This window comes from Eucyclogobius newberryi, unplaced genomic scaffold (assembly GCF_026437365.1).
Source record: "Eucyclogobius newberryi isolate DKJ021-1_F unplaced genomic scaffold, fEucNew1.0.hap1 SCAF_1, whole genome shotgun sequence".
NCBI classification, from domain to species: Eukaryota; Metazoa; Chordata; class Actinopteri; order Gobiiformes; family Gobiidae; genus Eucyclogobius; species Eucyclogobius newberryi.
This window is the reverse complement of record NW_027315723.1, coordinates 48,540,638-48,566,048: the sequence shown is the minus strand read 5'-3', so window position 1 is coordinate 48,566,048 and position 25,411 is coordinate 48,540,638. Positions and strand designations below refer to the sequence as shown.

At 41.0% G+C, this 25,411-nt stretch overlaps 1 protein-coding gene across 1 annotated transcript; it reads right to left on the bottom strand.

Annotated features, from left to right (window-relative positions):
- Nucleotides 1-1,164: 1,164 nt before the first annotated feature.
- Nucleotides 1,165-23,508, bottom strand: gucy1b2 (guanylate cyclase 1, soluble, beta 2). Its single transcript, XM_072450342.1, is given in 16 exon segments — nt 1,165-1,343; nt 2,560-2,741; nt 8,022-8,176; nt 14,606-14,752; nt 15,552-15,700; nt 16,857-16,980; nt 17,921-18,117; nt 19,013-19,103; nt 19,366-19,467; nt 19,569-19,661; nt 20,430-20,494; nt 20,733-20,945; nt 21,426-21,525; nt 22,459-22,619; nt 23,257-23,351; nt 23,417-23,508. Coding segments are annotated over 16 exon segments (2,145 nt in total).
- Between the last annotated feature and the right edge of the window lie 1,903 nt (nt 23,509-25,411).

Sequence of the window (25,411 nt, the reverse complement as noted above, 5' to 3'; positions counted from 1 at the left end):
CTACTACCATTACTACTACATTACTACCACCATTACTACTGCCATTACTACTGCCATTACTACTACCATTACTACTGCCATTACTACTACTACCATTACTACTGCCATTACTACTGCCATTACTACTACCATTACTACTACCATTACTACTGCCATTACTTCTACCATTACTACTACCATTACTTCTACCATTACTACTACCATTAATTCTACCATTACTACTACCATTACTACTACATTACTACTGCCATTACTACTACCATCACTACTACCATTAATTCTACCATTACTACTACCATTAATTCTACCATTACTACTACCATTACTACTGCCATTACTACTGCCATTACTACTGCCATCACTACTACATTACTACTACCATTACTACTGCCATTACTACTGCCATTACTACTACCATTACTTCTACCATTACTACTGCCATTACTACTGCCATTACTACTACCATTACTACTGCCATTACTACTACCATTACTTCTACCATTACTACTACCATTACTAATTGTACTACCATCACTACTACATTACTACTACCATTACTACTGCCATTACTACTACTACCATCACTACTGATATTACTACTACCACTACTACTATCATTACTACTACCATTACTACTTCTACTACCATTACTACTACAATTTCTACTACTACCATTATTTCTACCATTACTACTACAACCATCACTAATGACATTATTACTACTACTCCCACTACTACTGCTACCACTACTACCATTACTACTACAACAATCATGACTACTACCACTACTACTGCTACCACTACTACTACTACTACCACTACTACTACTACCACTACTACTGCTACCACTACTACTACTACTACCACTACTACTACTACCACTACTACTACCCTTACTACACTGCTGCTTGACTTTTAAATACGACCAATTTTACCTTTTTTAAGAGAACTCCAAATGTGACTAAACTAACACAAAAGTAATACAAAACCTGTTACAAAACTAACCACATTTGGAGTGACCCGACTGCATCAACGAGTATCGTCTTTGTACTAGTCATTTCTAAGCTGCAAAATCTGAAAATAAAACATGGACTAAATCAGGACTTAATCGTGACTAAATGAACTGGGAACAAACAGAAATTGAACCTCCTTTTAAACCAGCTGTTAAAGTATCAGGCAAATTGGGCTGAAAGTGTGGCCCCGCCCTTTGACAGAGGAAGGCTGCGGTTTGTTGGGATAGGGCCAGGTGATGTCCCACGCATACGGGCTCCTAGGGGCCACATGTGGGGGCCCGGGGGTATGCTGGTCACTGGTTAGGATCTCTGACTGAGAACTCTCAGCGTCTGTGAAAATAAAATATGATAAACCGTAAAGGTCAAGGTGACAATTTGGATGTATGAATGGGTGCTGCTTTTTTGTTTTTTGGAGTTAACACATGGATGATTTTTACAATGATTTTCAATATACGCATTTTTTACAACGGAAATTTGAGAAATTCCTTAGTCTGCTACCCTTGAAAATGTGTTCATCAACAACTTTGAGTTTTTTTTTTTTTCAATCTTCCTCAGACCACCCTGCCTCTCATTCTCCTCTGTGTTTTTAAAGCCCACATACTTTCATTACCCTGTTTGGAAGCATCTCTTTGACCTGGAACCTCGGATATAATGCAGTTTAGACCTTTCCAAACATGTTCTGAAATGAAACGTTTAGCAGTGTATGTTTTGGTCTTATCTCAAATGTTTAAAGGAGCATTACCTATTTTTTTCATAATGCTAGTTGTTGTTAGCATGCTAGTTGTTGTTAGCATGCTAGGGTGGCTGCCCACAAGTCCGAAGGTTCACTAGTCTGAAGGTTAGGGGTTAGGAGGACTTGTGGGGTGGAACCCATGCTAGTTGTTGTTAGCAATGACTAAACATTATAAAACGTGCAAAAATACTAATTGCTGTGAATAATTAGGATGCTATGAATGCGTTAACAACAAAGTGAAGTATTCCGCTTAAACTGTTTGAAATTAACTAGTTCTGCTTTTCATGTTTTTAAGTAAAATCAGACTTCATGTGTTTAAAATTCCAAATCTTACTGCATTAACAACACTAAAACAATAAAATGAAATAAAAACCTGTAGCCCTAACAGTGATAGTAATTCAACTGAATCCTCCAATAAAAGCATTTCAAAATATTTACCATTTTAAAAGTACATTTGTGTTTCTAGTCTAGCACATCAAAGACATAAAAATCCCTGTATCCAGTCACTTTTCTCTCTGAAACCACTCACTCGTTTTAATTCCCCAAATACTTGTGAGCTGTATTTTGTGTTTAATTGTGTTTGTCATCTTCGGCGTTTTCGCTCCCAAAGAGGAGGAGGACTGCGTGATCATTTTAATGCCGTCCCAATTAGCGCTGTCATTTGGAGTAATTCTACTAAATCACTGAAAATGCTTTCCAGAAAGCTTCACAAATGAGTCAATCATGCCAATAATTAGTGTCTCACTAAGGGTACACTTGTCATATCACAGTGCGTTAACAATAATCTGGTATTGTAGTGTTTTGATAACTTGCCTGTGTCGTTTTGGTGGTCCGTGTTGTCAGGGTGAATTAGGCATCGTGATCCCTCTCGTCCCATGATGGCGTCTTCGGACAAGTTTGAGTTCTTGAGGAGGAAGTAGGTGGTCATCAGCCCCTTGCCTTTCACCTCAACTTGTCCACGCTCTGCTATGTCAAACTCAGAGCCTTTTAACTCACTGAAAGACAAGGAAACACGATGATCTTATGAAACATGACATTATAGTCTTAGCAACCAGTTACAGAAGAATATTTAGTTAACTTTAGGAAAAAGAAAGATGGATTTCGAGACAGCCCAACTAACTAAATGAATTTTATAAAGTAATTCACAAGAAAGTGGGCCTGGGATTGAACCCTGAGGAACTAGCCTTATTGGTGAGAGCGTTTGCCCACAAACCCAAAGGCCGGTGGGTAAATCCCAGCTCTGACCAGTGCTGTTGTTGTTGTGTCCATGTCACACACTATGTCGATGTGTGAAAGTGGTTTGTGAGTGAGTGACACAGACGGGTCGTACTCAGCTGGTCTTCATTTATTCTAACAACTCATAACATTTGATTTGGGCAGAGTAATATTCAAACACCATATTTCTACTCCTATTCGAGGATGGGACAGTATGAAATTTATAATGTTTGATAACCTTGACCAAAACATGGCATGGCAGTATACAGTGAAGTAGCGTATTTTAGAATGCAAAAACAAGGATTTTTTAACAATAAAAATTGATGATATGCAATATATATTATTGGTTATGACCTACTTTGCTGTGGAGAGATTTGGGATTATCAGGGCAAATCCAATTTAGCAAAACTAGCTCATCCTTGATATTGGTATTGATATTGTGGCATTTCAATACTGCATAAACCTTAATACGTGTGATCACCCATCCCCTCTTCTGGTTTAGTAATCCATTTGACAGAGTAACAGTACTCTTACTTGAGTAAATGCTTTGATTCCTCTTCCTACTGTGAGTAAGTCTACAGGCTACATCAAACATTGAACATTAAAATGTAATAATTATTTTGATCCTAAGATATTGTGTTAATGTAACAAGATGGAAAAAATATATAAGCGATACTCTACTTGTCTGTATCTAAGAATAGCGCCACCTGTTTTGGATCCCTCTCGGGGTGAAACCCAAAACCAGTGTCAGTCACCTGTGTAAATGGAAGAAAAGTGGGCCAAGCACTGATCCCTGTGGAACTCTCCAGGTCGTAAACTGTGTCGGGCTCTGAATGACCGATGGATATGAATGTGTCTCTGTTGAATAGATAACCACTAAAGAAGTAGGACAGACGTACCAGTCTGTGATCTGATGCTGGGCCACATGACGGACACATGGGAAGGAGAAAGTACAATGATGATGCTGGGCCACATGACGGACACATGGGAAGGAGAAGGTACACTGATGCTGGGCCACATGACGGACACATGGGAAGGAGAAGGTACACTGATGCTGGGCCACATGACGGACACATGGGAAGGAGAAGGTACACTGATGCTGGGCCACATGACGGACACATGGGAAGGAGAAGGTACACTGATGCTGGGCCACATGATGGACAAATGGGAAGGAGAAGGTACACTGATGATGCTGGGCCACATGACGGACACATGGGAAGGAGAAGGCACACGGATGCTGGGCCACATGACGGACACATGGGAAGGAGAAGGTACACTGATGATGCTGGGCCACATGACGGACACATGGGAAGGAGAAGGTACACTGATGATGCTGGGCCACATGACGGACACATGGGAAGGAGAAGGCACACGGATGCTGGGCCACATGACGGACAAATGGGAAGGAGAAGGTACACTGATGCTGGGCCACATAACGGACACATGGGAAGGAGAAGGTACACTGATGCTGGGCCACATGACGGACAAATGGGAAGGAGAAGGTACACTGATGCTGGGCCACATAACGGACACATGGGAAGGAGAAGGTACACTGATGATGCTGGGCCACATGACGGACACATGGGAAGGAGAAGGTACACGAATGATGCTGGGCCACATGACGGACACATGGGAAGGAGAAGGTACACTGATGATGCTGGGCCACATGACGGACACATGGAAAGGAGAAGGTACACGGATGCTGGGCCACATGACGGACACATGGGAAGGAGAAGGTACACTGATGATGCTGGGCCACATGACGGACACATGGGAAGGAGAAGGTACACTGATGATGCTGGGCCACATGACGGACACATGGAAAGGAGAAGGTACACGGATGCTGGGCCACATGACGGACACATGGGAAGGAGAAGGTACACTGATGATGCTGGGCCACATGACGGACACATGGGAAGGAGAAGGTACACTGATGATGCTGGGCCACATGACGGACACATGGGAAGGAGAAGGTACACTGATGATGCTGGGCCACATGACGGACACATGGGAAGGAGAAGGTACACGAATGATGCTGGGCCACATGACGGACACATGGGAAGGAGAAGGTACACGGATGCTGGGCCACATGACGGACACATGGGAAGGAGAAGGTACACTGATGCTGGGCCACATAACGGACACATGGGAAGGAGAAGGTACACTGATGCTGGGCCACATGACGGACACATGGGAAGGAGGAGGTACACGAATGATGGTCACAAATGTTTTGGAACCATGTTAGTATGGCGGTCAAGGGAACTCGTGCCTTGAACATTTTGGTATGTGTGGACATTTTAAGGCATTGCTATAATCAGGCCGAGGCAAACCAGGTTATGTATAATAAAGAAAAAAAAAGTAAAATATTCCTCGTTCAACTATAGAGTCCGACCTCTATTTGTAGAATCAATAGAGCAGAAGCTGCATGTGTAATGTTTCTGATGGAAGGTCCACCACCTGCTTGTGTGTTTATTCATTTTATTTTAAACATAAATATAGAGACCATACACAGGGATCGAGGATACAAAAAACAAAAAGAATGAGAATGGTTCAATGAAAGTTAGTTCTCTTACTGTACGTGCCCGTTCCATTGGTCAAACCGGCAAATTTGTCCATTTTTGAATTCACAGTAAAAGTAATATTTTCCATTGTGTAAATGTCCAAGATTATTTCAATCCAATCCATGACAGTTGGTTCTGTCCCTTTTTTAATATAAATAAAGCAACAACATCAATCACATTACAACTTATAGAGTCAGGTTTGACATGGACAATACAATAAAGAAGAAAAGAAAGCAAAAAATAAATGCCTGAAAATGTTTTTTCTTTCCCTGGAATGTGCTTAAGTATGACTAAATGTATCTCCATGGAGATGAGCAGGTGGATCTGGTGGAAAGGTGGATCACTGTGAGAATGCAGGTTTTCACTGTATTTTAGAGCAATGAAACACTTGGAATGAAACAAATAATAAAGCAAGATTTATTGTTTATGTTTAACTGTAGAAAAACAATTCAGTTGTAGTCATCTGGACTGTTTTTTGTTTTTTTTAAACCAATAGGTTTCGACTCATCCAAGAGTCTCATCCAAGAGTCATTCTCAATCTACAAATCAGGACCGGGAACTCAGATATTTATGCTACTATGGGTAGGCCCTGCCCACCGGGCCTGATGAAAAGGTGTTATTGGTTTCATCAGAAACTAAACCTCTTTGTTTTCTATCAAACTAGCCTCTTTGTTTACTATCAGTCCTTTAATGGGCTATAAACCTCCTATAATTACGTGGCTTACTCTCTCTCCTCCCTGAGGACCTGATTAGCATCCGAATGCCCTGGGCGTCGACCTCTCCAGGGATTCCAAATTCCATTATAAACAACCAGAAGGTTGAATCTTAAACCCCCGTTCCTATTTAATGATGGCCTTTCTTTTTTTAACAAAGATTGTCTCTTTAACTCCTCTTTCAAACCATCTTCTCTCCTGCTTAGAATCTTCACATCACTGTCTTTGATGGAGTGGTTTGTGGCTTTAAGATGAAGATGAACAGCACTCTGTGGTCCTGAACTCAAGTGTCTTCTGTGCTGATAAAGCCTCTTGTGAAGTGACTGTTTAGTCTCTCCTATGTACTCCTATTTATGTTGAACTGTGAAACATTCCAGGCAAAGCAGTAACATCTCCGTGGAGACCGGTAGGTGGTGAACCCTCCACCAAAAAAGCGCACATTACAGGTATGTAAAAAAATAGAACTTTTAAAGTACTTGACTCATTTGGATGATTTTGTTGTGTTAATCCGCCCTGAACTTATTTATGCTCTTCCAAAGGTCCTAAAAGTGACATAGACACTTAAATGACGATGGTGGGCGGGGCTTATCAGTTCTGCCGTTTTCTGTCATCAATGGAACCGTTTCTATTACTAAGCTGTTTTAGATCAATATTGCGGTTTACGAGGAAAAACAAGGTTAAACGAGGATCTACTTGACATACAGTAGTGCAATACTAAGAACCAGAAAGTGACAATATGTCTCCTTTAAAAATTTCATATAACACTATTTCAACATAAGATTACATTTCACATTAATTCACAGTTTTTCCACCGAGAACTTCCGTAAATTTCTCCCAATGTATCATAAACCTGGGTGATAAATTGTGAAAAAGACTATTGTGTACAGAAATAGTCCTTAGATGGGCCTCTCGTGATAGTTATGATTTATTACTATGGTCACAGCAGAAATATGTGCATTATTTTTAGCTCCTATTCTCAATAGTTAATATGCTGTTATATTTGGTGACAATATGCCAGAAAGCCTATATATTGTGAATGAAACATTGCATATTTATAAGCACAAAGCAGGCACTTTTTCTTTTCAAGTACAAAGACAAGCCTGAACTGTGACTCAAGGGCACCTCTGTGTGGACAACATGAGTACCGCACGGCAGGTACAAACACAAAGGGGAATGTGATCCAAGACAAGTTATTATAATAAAATACAAGAACATTTAAATGTCCTTGTCTAGCGCCGTGAAAATTATTTGTCAATAATACAGTATAATTTAGGAATCACTTTGACTGTAATGTTCTACTGTACGGCATGACATATCTATCGCCATGGAGATAAGCAGGTGTTATCACAAGTCAGATCTGTGGAGAGAGGCAATCCCACTCCCAGTAAGAATGTTTTAACTATACAAACACCCACAATTTAATAAATGTGAGTAAAATGCCATACTTACGAACATTTTAGGTAAAGCAATAAATCAACTTAAAGGAGACAACACTGTGCCTCTTTAAAACGGCAACTATAAATGTAAGTTGTAGTTTTAGACATTATTATATAGTTAGTCAAAAAACAAAAACAGAACATGCCATTTGACTAAACCCTTTTTAAAATTTATGAATAACATTTATTCATAACGTTTGAATAAATGTTGTGCTTATTTTTACTTGTTGACAAAACTATATGCAATTTAGTCATAGGAAAGTGTGATATTAGTCCAAAGGAAATTCTGTGAAAACGACAAGAAAGCGTTTAATATGAGTAGCAGTTTTAGTTGCAGTTCTCTTTCTGACCTGTAGGTGGAACCACTGAGGTGGATGTGGTCGGGCAGTCCATGGCTCTCCATCCTGGACGCTGTGTTGACAGTGTCCCCAAAGAGACAGTACCGAGGCATCTTCTGTCCCACCACGCCCGCCAGGACAGGCCCCGTGTGAAGCCCCACGCGGATCTGGACACGGATGGGATTCATGTAGAAATGTATGTAATTCAGTGAGTGCAGTTTGGTGTAGTGTACCCAAGAAAGAACTCAAGTAGTACAAATATGAAGTAGGCCTAACAAAATGATAAATGAAGAAAAAACACTTAAGTACAGAGTTTTGGTTGAGGTCTGGTTGTATTTACCTTGATAAAACCAGGAAGACCCAACAACAATCTCTATTTATTTGTGCGAGCATTTTTTTTTCTTCAAACATATTTGTCAATAGAAAGAATAAATGGTGAAAACAGACATAAAGGTAAATACACACAGGAATAAAGTCAAATCAAAAATAGACCAATAAATGACAGAATGTATCACTGCATTATGAGCCTTATAAACCTTTTCTACTTCCACAGAGGAAGAGTTTGGCCACGTTTCAACTGGTTCACTTTGGAGGCGGTTTGTATTGTCCAGGAAAGTCTCCAATGTATTAAATGATCAGGACTGGTTTATTTAAGCCAAGTGAAAGGTCCACTGTGGCCTCAGATCTGTCATCTCAGACTCAAAAATGTAAACGCTGACGAGATCTTGTGATAAACCTGTGACGCTTGGCCCTCGTGTCAAGACCAAAATATGATATTTATCTAACATTATCCAACGCTCGTCTGAGCGAGGCAGATCTGTCCTTCACTCTGGAACTCCTCCAGTTTTCTACTTTTCTCCAAAGAGGTTTGGTAGTTTTTCCTGGCCAAGAAGGAGGGTCTAAAGACAGGGGACATGGGGCATTTGTCTAAGGACAGGGGACATGGGACATTTGTCTAAGGACACAGATGCTGGGACATTTGTCTAAAGACAGGGGACATGGGACATTTGTCTAAGGACAGGGGACATTTGTCTAAGGACACAGATGCTGGGACATTTGTCTAAAGACAGGGGACATGGGGAATTTGTCTAAGGACAGGGGCCACGGGACATTTGTCCAAGGACACAGATGCTGGGACATTTGTCTAAGGACAGGGTATATGGGGCATTTGTCTAAGGACAGGGGACATGGGACATTTGTCTAAGGACACAGATGCTGGGACATTTGTCTAAGGACAGGGGATATGGGACATTTGTCTAAGGACAGGGGATATGGGACATTTGTCTAAGGACAGGGGACATGGGACATTTGTCTAAGGACAGGGGACAGGGGACATTTGTCTAAGGACACAGATGCTGGGACATTTGTCTGAGGACACGGGATGCTGGGACATTTGTCTGAGGACACAGGATGCTGGGACATTTGTCTAAGGACGGGGGACATGGGATATTTATCTAAAGACACAGATGCTGGGACATTTGTCTGAGGACACGGGATGCTGGGGCATTTGTCTAAGGACACGGGATGCTGGGACATTTGTCTGAGGACACAGGATGCTGGGACATTTGTCTAAGGACAGGGGACCCTGGGACATTTGTCTAAGGACACACGATGCTGGGACATTTGTCTGAGGACAAGGGATGCTGGGACATTTGTCTAAGGACACAGGATGCTGGGACATTTGTCAGAGGACACGGGATGCTGGGATATTTGTCTGAGGACATAGGATGCTGGGACATTTGTCTGAGGACAGGGGACCCTGGAACATTTGTCTAAGGACACAGGATGCTGGGACATTTGTCTAAGGACAGGGGACCCTGGAACATTTGTCTAAGGACACAGGATGCTGGGACATTTGTCTGAGGACACGGGATGCTGGGACATTTGTCTGAGGACACAGGATGCTGGGACATTTGTGACTCGCCACGGCAATTGTCGGACCATGTCGGCCTCGGTGAAACTGAGAAAAACAGCATTTTACTTTTTTTTCCCCAAATTTGTGATTTTAATTTTTTTGCAGAATGTGCTAGTTGAAGTTATGAATAAGCCCCTGTGTGCTTCAGATAACACTATTGGTTGTCTTAAACGTATACATTAAGCTGTTAAAAATGTGGAGTTTTCGGGTCTTTTTCCTGCTCTCCTGGGGGGCGTCACCTTTTTCTAGCCAACGTGTTGTTTACATTTTCCACCAATCAGCTGTGATCCGCATGGCTACAGCTGCGTGCTCCGTGCTCATTACTCCAGACCATCTGCAGAGCACAGTCTTCAGAGCTTACATTTCCTGGACTACATTGCAACGGAACTGTTTACTCAGGTACACTTTTACTTTACTACTAAATTATTGCTTTAACGCTGTGTTTTAAGGCGGTCTCGTGATCACTTTAGAATCTTACTTGTCTGCTCCGGTGGAGCTAATGCTAAGCTAACATGTTGCTTCAGTGCACTCTGCAATACGGGCTTAATGTGACTACTTGCTGTTATCACCATGTTATCGGGTTATTTTTCGGCGTGGGTTGGCCCGTGGGTTGTGTGGGTCGTGCTTTGTGTCTGTTTTATGGTGCTAAACCGGCCCCACAGCCCGGAGCTAAATGCAGCTATTCGGAGCTAATAATAATAATAATAATAATAATAACTTTTATTTATATAGCGCTTTTCAGTGACCCAAAGACGCTGAACATAATAAAAAAGGGGGGGTATTTACAGACAGGGGGGGACAACACGTACAATACACATTAATATACAGATAAAATGAACAGGGGATGTAACAGGGGGTAGAAGAGTAGGCAATGGGGTAGAGGAGGCTAGGGGTAGGGGAGGTCATAGGCTTGGGTGAAGAGGTATGTTTTTAGGCGGGATTTGAATGTTGTGAGTGAGGGAGAGTGGCGGACAGGTTGGGGGAGGGAGTTCCAGAGTCGGGGTGCTGTTCGGGAGAATGCTCTGTCGCCAAAAGTTTTGAGTCGGGATGTTGGTGCAGTCAGGGTGAGAGAGGAGGAGGATCGGAGAGCTCGGGAGGGGCGGTGGGGGATGAGGAGGTCAGACAGGTAGGGGGGGGCAAGGTGGTGAAGAGCTTTGAAGGTGAGGAGGAGTATTTTAAAGTTTATGCGCTGCTTGATGGGGAGCCAGTGGAGAGAGCGGAGAACGGGAGTGATGTGTTCACGGGACCGGGTGTGGGTGAGGAGGCGGGCAGCGGAGTTTTGGACCATTTGGAGTCTGTGGAGGGAATGGGAGGAGATGCCAGTGAGGAGGGAGTTGCAGTAGTCGAGGCGGGAGGAGATGAAGGCATGGATGAGGGATTCAGCAGCGGGGAGGGTGAGGCAGTGTCAGATTTTGGCGATGCGGCGGAGGTGGTAAGCTAAGTTGTAAGCTAAACTTTGCTATGTTATCGGGTTATTTTTCGGCGTTTTGTCTGTACAAATTATATACTTATGTAGTATTTCTTGACCCGTGGGTCGTGCTTTGTGTCTGTTTTATGGTGCTAAACCGGCTGTTAGGCCCGGAGCTAAACGCAGCTATTCGGAGCTAAGTTGTAAGCTAAACTTTGCTATGTTATCGGGTTATTTTTCGGCGAGGGAAGAGAAAAAAACTACAACTCCCGATACCACTTCTGGTCACGTGGCTTACGCACTGCGTCACTCGAACCAATCACGCGCTTGCCTGGCCATTATCAGCTTCCTGTGTGTCTCTCTGTGCACAGTGTTGGAAGAGACAACAGGACGGCTGAACCAGGTAAGCTTTGCGACTAAAACACCCGCTTTTAATCACTTTAATGTGCGCCGGTTTTAAACTCGAGTGTATGTTTATGTTTTGGTGTGCTGTTCTGCAAGTGTTTTGCTTTTACGAGCCGTGTTATCTCAAGTGAGCTAGCTAGCATCGCTAGCCGATGGCAGATGTCCCAATATCTCCGCGTTTTGCATCTTAAATACACCGTTAACGTCACAATGTGAACTGTTATCTGTGAAGCGTGTTATTCCCACATTACTGTTAACCCTTATCCTTTTATCCCCCTTTTCAGAATTGGCAAAGACACCCTGACTGACATGACCTGTCTCTACGTGAAGTCTGCTAAGGAGCGTGGTAAGTGTAAAACATTATTTTGGTGATTTTCGTGTTTTAATGATTAGAGTATAATTAACCATAAGCAACATCTGTTTTTCAGGTGAGCCTGCAGTTTGTACATCAAGCTTCAGATCACTGTGGAAACAGCTTCTCCCACACATCAGAAGCTGCAGGCCACGCACAGATCATCAGATTATCAAGCGAGCATACATGAAGACCAGGGTTGACACTTTGGAAGACATCGCTGAGGTTAGTTTATATTATTTGACTACTGTAATGTGTAAACATTAATCTGGCAAAACTTCAGTGCTGCTCTCTGCTTAAGATATGTTTCTTCTGTTCTCATTTTTTTACAGTGTCGCCCTTGTCATCAGGTAGTGGAAAACAGCTCTCCTGAGTCTCACCTCAATATCCCACAGCTTGTTGGAACGGCGGATGGCAAAGTGTTTGTCAAGAACTTCTTCTGCAGAAGCATCTGAGTCCCTTCTTCAGACGGCTTCCAAAGATCAAGAGTTATCAGCACTTCAGGTATTTATATTGAAACTCTCACATTGTTAAAAAATATAAATAGTTAATGAGTGTTTTATGTGAAATAGTTAGCCATTTCTTAAATGTCCTGTTATTTGTTTACAGCTTTGATGCCAAGAGCCGAGAGTCACAGCACAGAAGAGTGCACAGACGAAGAAGAGGATGAGGATGTGATCTCTGATGTAATTGGACTCTGGTGGTGTACATATCGTATCTATTATCTCATATCTCATATATTCAAAGCCATGGACCCGTTGCAGTTCGTATACCTGGCCCTGGCATCTATTTATAAGAGTTCTTCTATTAAAAGTGTTTTTTAAACTTCCTATAAGTTACTGTCCTTTCCCCCTGTATCTACTGCGTTGTAACATTAAAGGCTATTTTATCTTATCTTATCTTTTGTTGTTTGTGTTGAATCATTCAGCGCACCATTGTTGGTGCACTGAATCACCTGTGAATTATGTTTATCGACAAATGCAATGAACCCTATTCTCATTCTGATTCTTTGATTCTATTCAGGGCCTTTTGTAATCCAAGTATTTCCATTTTAATATAGTAACTTCTAATTCTGATTCAAGTCCAGTTACCATCAATAACAACACTCCTCTTGAGTCTTGAGTGACAGCTGTAGGGGGAGGTGGTGTCAGTGTGACAGGGGGGAGGGCTTATCTCAATGAGATGCAAATGAGCCCCCCTGTGACTCTGGGCTCACTCCGGTGAGAAACTTTGGAAGCCGTTTTCTCAGTGAATGGGTTTGAGAGTTGTATACATTCAAATGACCACAACTTACTTAAATATTATCAGATCTACATGAGTGAGACATCATTGGAGAGCTTTGATTCACACTTTCAGAATCTGTGAATAACTCAAAATGTCTCCGGGTAGACATGTAACTGGATTGGCCACGGTCAGTCACATTTGTCTAAGGACAGGGGATCCTGGGACATTTGTCTAAGGACACACGATGCTGGGACATTTGTCTGAGGACACGGGATGCTGGGACATTTGTCTAAGGATACAGGATGCTGGGACATTTGTCTGAGGACACGGGATGCTGGGACATTTGTCTGAGGACACAGGATACTGGGACATTTGTCTAAGGACAGGGGACCCTGGGACATTTGTCTAAGGACAGGGGACCCTGGGACATTTGTCTAAGGACACGGGATGCTGGGACATTTGTCTAAGGACACAGGATGCTGGGACATTTGTCTGAGGACCTGGGATGCTGGGACATTTGTCTGAGGACACAGGATACTGGGACATTTGTCTAAGGACAGGGGATCCTGGGACATTTGTCTAAGAACAGAGGACCCTGGGACATCTGTCTAAGGACACGGGATGCTGGGACATTTGTCTAAGGACACAGGATGCTGGGACATTTGTCTGAGGACACAGGATACTGGGACATTTGTCTAAGGACAGGGGACCCTGGGACATTTGTCTAAGGACAGAGGACCCTGGGACATTTGTCTAAGGACAGGGGATGCTGGGACATTTGTCTAAGGACACAGACGCTGGGACATTTGTCTAAGGACAGGGGATGCTGGGACATTGCCAAGTCCCCATGAACATTGTTTAATCTGTTCTGTCCCTTTCGCGTCCACCATGGATGTGAATTCAGGCATTACAAAAACAAAGTGAATTGGAAAAAGCATCACAGACGTCTCACTGCTGCTTCGAGGCGCAAAAACCAGAAGCAGTTTCCTGTTAACTCTTTAGCCATGTTTCACGTCTCACAGTCACACAAATGACTAAACATCTTTTTGTGAATTGCTGAGTTTGGCTTTATGACACTAAAGGGTGGCTGGGGTCAGGGGTCAAGGGGGCTGAGATCAGGGGGGCTGGGGTCAGGGGGGCTGAGGTCAGGGGGGGCTGGGGTCGGGGGGTCAGGGGGGGCTGGGGTCGGGGGGTCAGGGGTCAAGGGGGCTGGGGTCCCCTCTAACTCTGTAATGTCCTCTACACGCTGCCTCGGCCTGACTTGTTCCAGTGCTATTTTAAAGGCTGTGCACCTGAATGGACTGCCCGTTGACAGGGTTGGTGACATCTCTGGCAGCGATCCTCATTCCCAGGGCGAAATTGGCCACATTATGAGCATGAGTCGCCGTGGGGACCGGAACTCCGCCCACCACCATGTACGCGTCACCGATCGTCTCCACCTGCAGAGGACGAGGAAAGGACAGGGACAGGGAGTGTAGTTTCTGACAGTTCAGTAATGAGCAAGCAGCATTTCACATACTGTATTTAAAGCGCTTAAGACAGGTTCCTGTGCTTTTATTTCAAATGAATACTTCATTTGGTGGGATACGGCCCGTGGTCAATATTTATATTATAGTTTTACACCAGTCGAGTGAGATCAAGTTTAAAGATAAAAGTTAAAAATTGTAGGAAATAGCACTGAACCAGGAAATCATATTTTTTTTATTTTATTTATGTAAAGATATGTAAAGAGAGCAGCAGAGGGCATCTATTTTGAACATCATTTATGAATAGGTGTGATTTGGTATGAAATTGTGCCAAAGGTTATGTTTGCTACAGTCAGTGGACTAAATGTGTTGAGGACGACTTTATGACGCGACGGGGACAAAATAGCTGTAATAAACAAGCCTGAAATTTAGCTTTTAAGGTTTATCTTTGTCATTAAATGAAGATGTAAACAACAAAAGACCTTAAAATATAATCATATTAAACATCAGCGAGTAAAACCCTCTACGTATAATGTTTATAATTAACAATTCAAATGATGTTGTACATGACAGCAGACTAATTATCGCCTATCAATGTAATACACGCACAAAAATCACTGATTTAACTGTGGTTTGTGCTTTTATAACAAAATTAATTATGCAAACAGTGTTTTTGCAAAGCATTTATTTCTCTTTAAACTAACCTTAAACTAATCAAAATGGAGATGTGCTTGTCTCTCTGCTGCCCTGGATGGTTCTGTGGGAGCAGTACCTTGTAGACGTCGTGCACGCTGGTCAGCCGGTCGAACCTGGAGTACATAGAGTTGAGCATGTGCACGATCTGGATTGGCTCACAGGCCGAGCAGATGTTTGTGAACGTGACCACGTCACTGAACAAGATAGTGCAGACTTCAAACTCTCCTGAAGACAGAGGAAATGATGTGCTTCATAAACTGACAGCCACTAAAAGGACCTAAAATAGCGTTAAAACCCCAGGTGTCACTTGATGATGTCAGAACCTCAGATTGAGTTTCCTTTTGGTTGCATTGGACGTTACCATGACATATCTAAACACACATATTGAACCTGATGATATCGATTTGTGACTTGTATTACAACAAAAACAGCATTTAACAATATTAATTTTAGCTTCTTCCCCTATGTATTTGTGATAAAATGTGAATATATGATTATATTTCTGTGATGTATTTTATCTGCATAATAGTGATATTTTATCTGCATCATTAGTCTAAGAGAAGAACGGGTGTGTGACAAACTGCATTTGTGAAGGGGTCGTAAAGATGGGCCAAAGGATGTTTACCCGAGGGGGGGGTGACAGCCCAGAGGAGTTTGGGTAATGTTTACCCAAGGCTTGATCTCTACGGAAAAATACCCAGTGCCTTGATGTGAAGCTGACCAATGAGAAATGTGACCCGCCTCTTCCAGAATATCTAATAAAACCAACCAGCATGGGAAAAAACGGGGTGAGACGCAGGAGGATCACGCAGGCTGCGTACAACAGCTTACGTGATCAGTCCCGGCGTTTTCTCCCAAGCTTGCCATACAAATGTCTGATATTTCTGTGTCGTTTCATATTGTGTTGAATTGTGTTCTCTATGTGTTAAGGAATAGCATCGGTGTATGTCTGATTCCATGACAGTATTACATATTATTGGCTGATGGAGTGTTGTGAATCCATTTATTGGGGTGGGCAGTTTCCAATTCCATTAAAAAAAATACATTTTAAAAATCCTTTAGTTAATTTCTATTGTTTTTAAAGGACCCCCTTCATGGTTCATCTCAAGGGGGGTGAATAAGTGAATGAAGAAATAAATACATACATACATAGAAAATATATTTAACTACCACAAATAATACCGTTTATTTATGTATTGCAGCAAAATATGTAAGAAGGAATTAGTTAAATAGGTTTGTTTGGTCCAGTATTTTTGATAGTATGAGTAAAGTATTATGAGTAAACCGATAATATAATACATCCATGGAGTAAACCCATTTGCCAAAAGGCCTTTCTGACTTAGCCACAAATGTTACCCGAATACAAAGGTACAAAACTCACCCGCTTCCACACTTTTGCCATCTTTGAGCTGGTTTGCGATGTGGCGCGGCAGCATGGCGTACAGAAGCATCTCCGTCTTCTCCTTCTCCACCTCCAGGTAGTGGGACAGGATCCTCAGCTCCTCCTGGAAACATCACCTTCATATAATACGTGTTGTGTCCATTAGGAAGACAAAGACAATATCTCAAGTTAATTAGAAAGGTCAAAAGTGATAGGAAAAAGTACATAAATATAGTTTTATTCCCTTATTTGAAGTGTCTACCATCTCTATTATTAATTCAGTAAAGATAAGATAAGATAATCCTTTATTGTCCCACATGGGAATAACGTTAATTTAACTTTACAATCATTTGTCTATTTCACATGTGTCAAATACAAGTAGTATAGATGTAGTAAAATAGTAGTAAAATAGATGTTTTAATCCGGCCCGCCAAACATTTCAAATTTATATTTAAAAAAAAAATATTTAAAAATTGGTTTTACATTTTTTTTAATCGATTCATAGCACCGTAGTTACATCCGTAACCGTTTTTATCGCTAAAACTACGCGGCCCACAATGCCGCCCCTCCCCCACAGGGCTCTGCTGCACTGCTGTGTGAGCTGCCGAGGGGGAAGTGCACTTTAAGCACTTTTGAGCAGAAGTTTAGTGGTGAGTCGGTTCAGGTGTACAGATAACTACACAGACGTGGAAATGTTAGTTAGTACATTTAAAAGGTTTTTTAGATCTTGAGAAGTTTATTTTGTTATAAAGTCAAATGTTTATCTCTGTGTAGAACTGTAGATCAACTCTGAAGTTGTAATGCACATAAACTGAAGCACAGTATTGGTGAAATTACACTTGTTTTTCTAAATACATTTCAGTTTATGAGAACAAACGTTTTGTAATTTCTTTTTAATCGATCCAGTAATTGCTTCAAAACAGCGTAGGCTATATAAAGCTCTTTATTTCTTATATTTTTAATAGTTTTATGTTTTACGTTATGTTCGGCCCGCAACCCACCCTAAGCGGGGGTGTCCTGGTCTATTTGAATCAAACAGAGATTAATTGTGTCCTTGTGTTCACTTTTTTGCGTTCCAGCTGGTTGGTGAGCTCCATCTCGGCCAAACGCTGTTGGTTGAGAAGAACTAGGTCTCGGGTGACGTCGTGCTGGGCCAGATCGGCGAGGTGCAGCCCCGAGTCCTGGAGCTCCTGGAGGCTACGCAGTTTAGGAGAACATAGGTACAGCATACAGTCCAGAGAGTCCATCCACAGCATCTGACCTGGACAGGGACCGGCAGAGAACTGGCATGACCCCAAATATCTACAGTGACCCTAACCCAGCTTTGGTCAGTCGTTTTGGAGACTTTGCAACCACAGAAACCTGAGCTAAATTCTTTGGTTCTTTAGCAGAAATGAAAGGAAAATGTAGGACTACCATAACATCTTGACAATTCCTGTTTATTAGTTCCATTCACAGTTTCCTAAAAACAACCGCAACTTGTCAAAATATGTTAAAATATTACGCTCAAGAATATTTATGGAGAAGTGCCCCCAACAGGTCGGACAACTCATTGAACTAAAATGCTGAGATAAATATATTTTGAATTTTGCTAAAAGATATAAAAATGTATGGCAGAATGGCAGGTTTAGGTTTAGGTTTGTAATTTCACTTCCTGTTTGTAACTGATGACATCACACTAGGAAACTACCCAGCAAATTCTGGGCAAAAACTCATCTCTTTTAAAAAAAAATTATGTTATTTGACAAATAAAAATATATGAGAGCGACTTTATTTTGTTGAATGAATGTTTGGAGTGAAAAAAGTAGTTTCTTCTGTGTAAATTAAGTATGAACGAGTGTCCCTGGTGTGATGTCACTTCCTGTCATTTTCTACAGATTTTTCAACATTTTTTCCACAAATACCTGCTCAATTGGTGTAAAACTATAATTTATATGTATAACAGGTATAAATACACCAAATAAAGTCAAAATTAGATAATCATACAAACCTGTAATAGAAAAAAATGACATATATTTTAATCACGAGAGAATTCACTATTTGCACAGAGAATGTTGCACATAAGGGTTTTTGGCTGTAATATAATAATTCTTTCCCCATGTATGACCATTAAACTTGAGTCTTTTCAAGCGCTGTGTGAACGTATGACCCCTGACCTCTGAGTTTGATGGTGCTTCTCTGTCTGCAGCTCTCCAACACAAACTGGCTGTTGATGAACTGTCGGATGCTCTCGATAGTAAAGGTCACCTGGACACAAACATGAGGGTGACCTTTAGAAAACAGAATGTGCTATTATGTCTTCTTCAAGATTTAACTTTCAGACCTTTGTCGTTAGTACTATTCAGAGGTGGGTAGTACTCGGATAAAGTAGAAGATATAGTAGTAGTAATAGAAGAAGATATAGTAGAAGTACAATTCAATTCATAGGGACTTGGTGATGTAGTGGGCGTGGTAGTGGTCATTGCAGTATCAGTATCAGCATTAAAATGAGTAGTTGAAGTTGCAGTACCTGAGGGTGGACCAGAGTGAAGTATTGATCCACTGTGGCATCGTCGTTGAGAAGCCGGGGGAAAAACTTCTGGATGTTCACTCCTACCTGTTGTACTTTGAGCTACGTAGCATAACATACAACATTAGTCACATGGTATATCAGGCTATTTAGTTATTTGTGTTTTTTTTGTGCTATTATACTGTAACTTTAGATAAACTTACATTTGCATTAAAAACCATATGAAAAGGAAATGCATTGCAGAAAGATGTCCCCTCTATCCATAACTTCTCTGGGTAACATGGACTACAACAGAGCTTTGGGTGGCCTGGGTCTAAAGAATAAGTGATCACAAGTTTAAATAAAGTAATAAAATGGAAAATATAATCAAATGCATTAAAAAACAAATAAATGTACTTACTTTTTTCTGATAGAACAGCAGTCTTGACCAAGTCCCATCCACACTTCTTTACTCCACGGCACTTGTCCTTCATTTTTGCAAATAATAGTTCCTGAAATAATCAAAATAGTGTTGACCGTGGGCCAGGGCTTTTCAGTTTGTGGCCCATGGACCAAATCTGTAAAAGGGTAAATGGGCCGGACTACCCTCTTTCCAGAGTCAGTGGGTCTGTGATTGTTTTGCTCCCGTAGTGTTACTTGTCTTGTGTTTTCCATGTTTACTCATCTCTTGCTCCTTATTTCTTGGGGTTATGTTTGTAAAACTGTGATTTTTGAGGCAAATTTCAGCAGTAGCAGAATATCTAACGTGACATCATAACCACTGATCGTATACATGTTATTGTACTTGAAATGTAATCTGTTTTTAATTGTAATGGATCTAACCCTAAGCCTATCTGATTTGCACTGCTTTCAGTGAATGGGATCCATTTAAATAAACAATAAATAAACAATAAACAATCGTGTTTTATGTGACATGGAAATATTGTTTTATTTTTGGGCTGCCCCAAATAAATTGTCTGTTTGCTGTAACCCGAGCCAACATTTTTCAAGTGGGTCGGACAGTAGGCAATTTTTATTTATTTTTTAAACTTTTTTTTACTTTGAAGGCAAACACAGTCAATGACAGAAAACGTCTCTATCAACCCGATCAGGAGACTAAATCTCACGATTTTAAGATATTTCAATCGACCTTTTGTACGCCGTTATCCTCTATTTTGGTAGCGAAGGCGCGCGGGGGGAACATGCGGGGGATTTTTTTTTCAGTCGGCTAGTTTCATACCGGGTCGGTCGGGTTACAGCAAACAATATTATTTTGCTCAGCCTTGACTTTAGTGAAATAATAGATTTGTGTTAAATAGTACTATTGCAAGTTATTTGAGGAGATTGGATATAAATACAAAAATTGTGCTGCAGTTTTGTAGCCCCGCCCCCAGACAATGGCCCTCTGAAAAATCTGGATTATGTGTGATTACAAAGACTAACTTCATCTGTGTTGGATTTTTCTGGAAGGTTCTGCCAGGTTTGCACCAAGAAGACCACGTGTTCCAGTTTCCCGGTCCTCTGCTCCTCCTTCGAGTGCTCCAGCACCTCCATCCTCACGCTGCTGTCAAAGAAGTCCTGGGCCACGGCCTCGATAATGCCTGCCAGAGTGCACCCACGTGTTATTGTGCACCCACGTGTTATTGTGCACCCACGTGTTATTGTGCACCCACGTGTTATTGTGCACCCACGTGTTATTGTGCACCCACGTGTTATTGTGCACCCACGTGTTAATGCAAGTGGCATTTAAAAATAACTTCTTCAGGTTTCACAAAGGAGCCATCAAGTATGAATAGTGAAGGATTGGCCTTGAACTTTTTTAGCCTTAAGTCGATAAATAATGTATTTCCGGATTTGCTTGATGAAAATCTTTTATTCTATATTATACAACCAATATATTCATTGGACAAGGGAATATCCCATTTAATATTTACCTGTAGGAGTCAATGGTTTATGGTTTATTTATTGCAATGTGTGTATTAGATTGTTTGTTCATAAGCAAGGCCAGTGATTGCTGTTTTTATGTAAGACAGACAAGAACATCATTGTACTGTAACCAACAAACAAACTTGTTAAATGACCTGGAACTATGTGGTAGAGTCCTTTCCGGTCTGAGTAGTAGTGAAGTAACATGTCCTCATTTTCTGTCACCTCCACACGGAACGAAGGAGCGTTCATCTCCTGTAACGACATCATCATGAAAGTAGTAGTACCAGTAGTAATGTCCCTAAGGTAGTAAAAGTAGTTTTACAGTTATAAAATCAGTAATGAAACAGAGATCACTGGATCAGCAGCAGGAGAAAAGGACAACTACAGGTGAACTAAATGTTGAATATTGTTCATATGGAATACAGGAGAAACCAGAGGACAGCTCAAGTGTGTGTGTATATATATATATATATATATATATATATATATATATATATATATATATATATATATATATGCTCAAGTTGCTATACATTTCAAAGAGGAACGTTTTAATCCTTTAAATGTAGAGACTCTTTTACATGGACATGGAGCCGTTTCACACAGGAGCTTGGTATTTTGAAAGTGAAGTACTCGGTTATAATGTTGATGCTATAGAGTAGATTATAATGGAAGTAGCAGTAGTAGCAGTAACGGGGATGTAGTAAAAATAGTAGTATTAGTAACTTAGTAAGTAGTTGTAGTAGTAGAAATAGCATTGAAAGGCCATTGTACATTGTAGCCCATATATTGTACCAACCACAGACAGTACAATTGAATAGAAGTTGAAATATTGAAGAAAAGGTTGTGCAAGTTGTGAAAAAGATTGTGCAGTGAAAGAAGTCGTTCCAATCCCAGGAAAAACTGGTCTGATAAAAGAAGTAAAAGTATCTGGCCTAGATGGCCCAAACACTGATGAATCCCTGGAGTCTTCAGGCGTTTCCATCTGTCATTAAGCTGCAGTTGTCCCTTAGCCATTGTTTTATGTGCACTACGCAATTGACAGAGTAGTTCATCCTGGACCTTCTTTGAAATAAGCCTTAAGTATCTGGAGTCTGCGAGGTCCAATTGAATCTTTTTGAGTTGTGGCTCCACATGTTTGAATCACAGTGTGAATAAGGGTAGGTTTATACAATAATAACGCACCTGGTAGGACAGAGCCAGGTAGCAGTGCAGTGCGTCCAGATTCTGTATGAACTCAAAGAGATCGCCCCCTAGTGTTCGCAGCATGGTGTCGTAGCCGGCCTGTTTGCAGAAGCTGAAGAAGTGTTCTCCAAAGAGCTTGAGCAGCACGTCGGCCGGCACGTCTGCAAAAACAAACTCTGGCATTATTAATATGAATATGTTGAGAGCAGACAGAGCAAACAAACAGTCTGTTAGGCCTTGGTCCCAGAGGGGGCCCGTAACGAGAGCCCGGGGACCGCCCTGGGTTAGAGCCGAGGCATCTATCATTGATTTTGAATAATAGATGAACTAGATAAAAACACCAAGTTATTTCAATATCAAGCTGTATATATCTATTTATTGATTAATATAACTAGTAAAGTATATTGTACATAGCAGGATTATGTTATGCTTTAAGCCGGTTAAATTGTTATTTTCTTGTTATTTTCTTGTGAAAGCTTCTAAACCAAAACTGGATTTCTCAAAATTGGGCAATTAAATGTTCTGTGATGTCCAGTCGTTAACATTTGACCTGGATCTAAAATCATCTCATTTGTAACTAATGCTGTATTTGGCTTTAACACAAAGACAGTTTATTTTGGAAAGCGCTGTTGGTCGACTCCTCGTGGACCTCGTTAGCACGTCCGCCATCTTTCTCTGCTCTAATTGAACCCAGACCTCATGGAATTTGACTGCACAATAATAACACTCATAACTATTTGTTTTACAGGGCTTTTTGTGTTAAGATGCGTTATAGAAAAAGTGATGGAAGTGATTTACCCAACAATGCACAGGCCTCGTGCACCAGTCTGAGCGTCACAGCGTCGTCATAAACGGTGTAGGTCATGAAGGGGTCCTGCACTCCCGCCAGAGAACTAATACAAATATAGGCATGCAAGTTATATTCAATAAGAAATATCTTACTATACAAGCTGCTGACCTGAGAGTGTTCCATGTCTCTTGTCCAAAGCGCTCCACGACCAAAGACTGCAGACAGCTGTTGATGAAGCCGTACTGAAACACAACTTTCATCATTTTACACAAACGCTAACAAAATTATCCATTTGTTATTGTCTTTTTTTCATTTTTAGGTCAACGGTAAAAAGGGAATAGCGTTAAAACGTTCATTATCTAACTTTAAAATAGTTATTGCTTCCATTTTTTAAAATAAACCTCTATATTTGATACTACTGCCACAAGAACTTTGAAAATACATTCGTTTTTAAATTTGTTTTCCACTGCTTGTTCCTGTTTGACAATACACATTTCCCAAAAATATTTACTTCTGATCCGTCAAGTTTACTACAACATATGTGTTTTTTGTTATAATGTATATTGTTTTATAAGTTATTTGATAAATTCATTTGTAAAAGTGCGACTCACCATCTCTGCTCTTCTGTGCTCTCCAGTCAGATGACCACAGCACACTCACTCACACCTTCAGCTTTTGATAAGGGCAGCGGGACTTTACCAACACCAAAGCATCATGGGAGTCACACCTCCAGACCAAGCACGATAGGATTATGTTGTATGAGCTGTAAAAAGTTTGTCACCGGTTTCACCTCATGATGATCTATGGAGAAATATAATGGTAATGAATATAAGTTTTCATGCTTTGATGGATCATGAGTCTGAGTTCCAAATTCACTAATAAATGAAAGGAATGAATGTAACTTTTTCAAACCCATGTGCATGTCCATCATCTCCATCTTACACAAAGACAGGTAGAGACAACATGCTTTGTCACAGTAACGGCAATAACCAGTAAAGGTTTTGTTCAGTGACACATATGATGCGTCACTATAAGTAATACACCAGTGGAGTGCTATAAAAGATTCACCTCCTGGATGAAGGATTAACGGCACACTTTCAGGTCTTAAGATGGCTAACTACAGTGTGACCCACAATATGAAGCTGTAATATTGAGTGTAACGTGATGCCGGAGGTTCCTGTACAGACTTTACTGGCAGATGACAGTTGGGTCAAATGGAGGTGATACAGAATCTCTGCGCAAAATCTGTGCTTTCATCTTGGAACGAGCTATTCAAAAATAAACAAAGAGTTTTAAAATCTTAAAGTGGTTTGCTTAAAGGCGGTATGGACGATTTTTCAGCAATTTGAGAAGTCAGGTGGAAGTGCGGACTGATACAACACACACGAGCGTTTGTTTATTAGCGCAACGGATCGCATCGCATCTCTCGTCTCCCGTAGATTTCTGTCCACTTCTGCGTCAGCTCGAACTGTCTTTCTCCGTCTTCATTTTGCCCCGTACACTGAGGGAACTATATTATGATAGATCCATGCGCTTAGGCACGCGGAAACGTGGGGACGAGCCTGACGAGGCTGCAGGTGAGCGATAGGTGCGTTTTATGATTGATACGTGGCAGGACAAATGATTTATCCACGCCACGAGGAAATATGATTAAAAAATTGCTGAAAAAAATCGTCCATACCACCTTTAAGATCAAAGTTGTGTACCAAACTGCACACTTTTGATATTTAAAGTCTGGATGACAAAAGGTTAAAGGTTTCTACCAAATTGTGAAAGAGAATCAAATGAAAAGTTTTGATACGTTAAAAGAATCATTTGACTTTTAAGAAACAGGACGTATTGGTACTTACAAATACATCTTACAGTTATTACAACCAGGAAATTAAATAAAACAACACTAGACCTCTAATTGTTTTTTTATCAAAGCATACAAATCAGAACTCTCCAGGGAAATCATCCTAAAACTATATAATCGTATTACTGATCTTAACAATTCAACTTGGTACATCGAAAGTAAATGAGAAAATGAAGGATATTGTGTTATTACGGACAGCAAAATCTCATGTTTGGAAAGAACTGTCTGAAAAATGTATGGTGGCCTTTTATAACATCATGTCAACGTGCACATTATTCAGAAAGAAACTCTAATTGTTGGAAAAACTG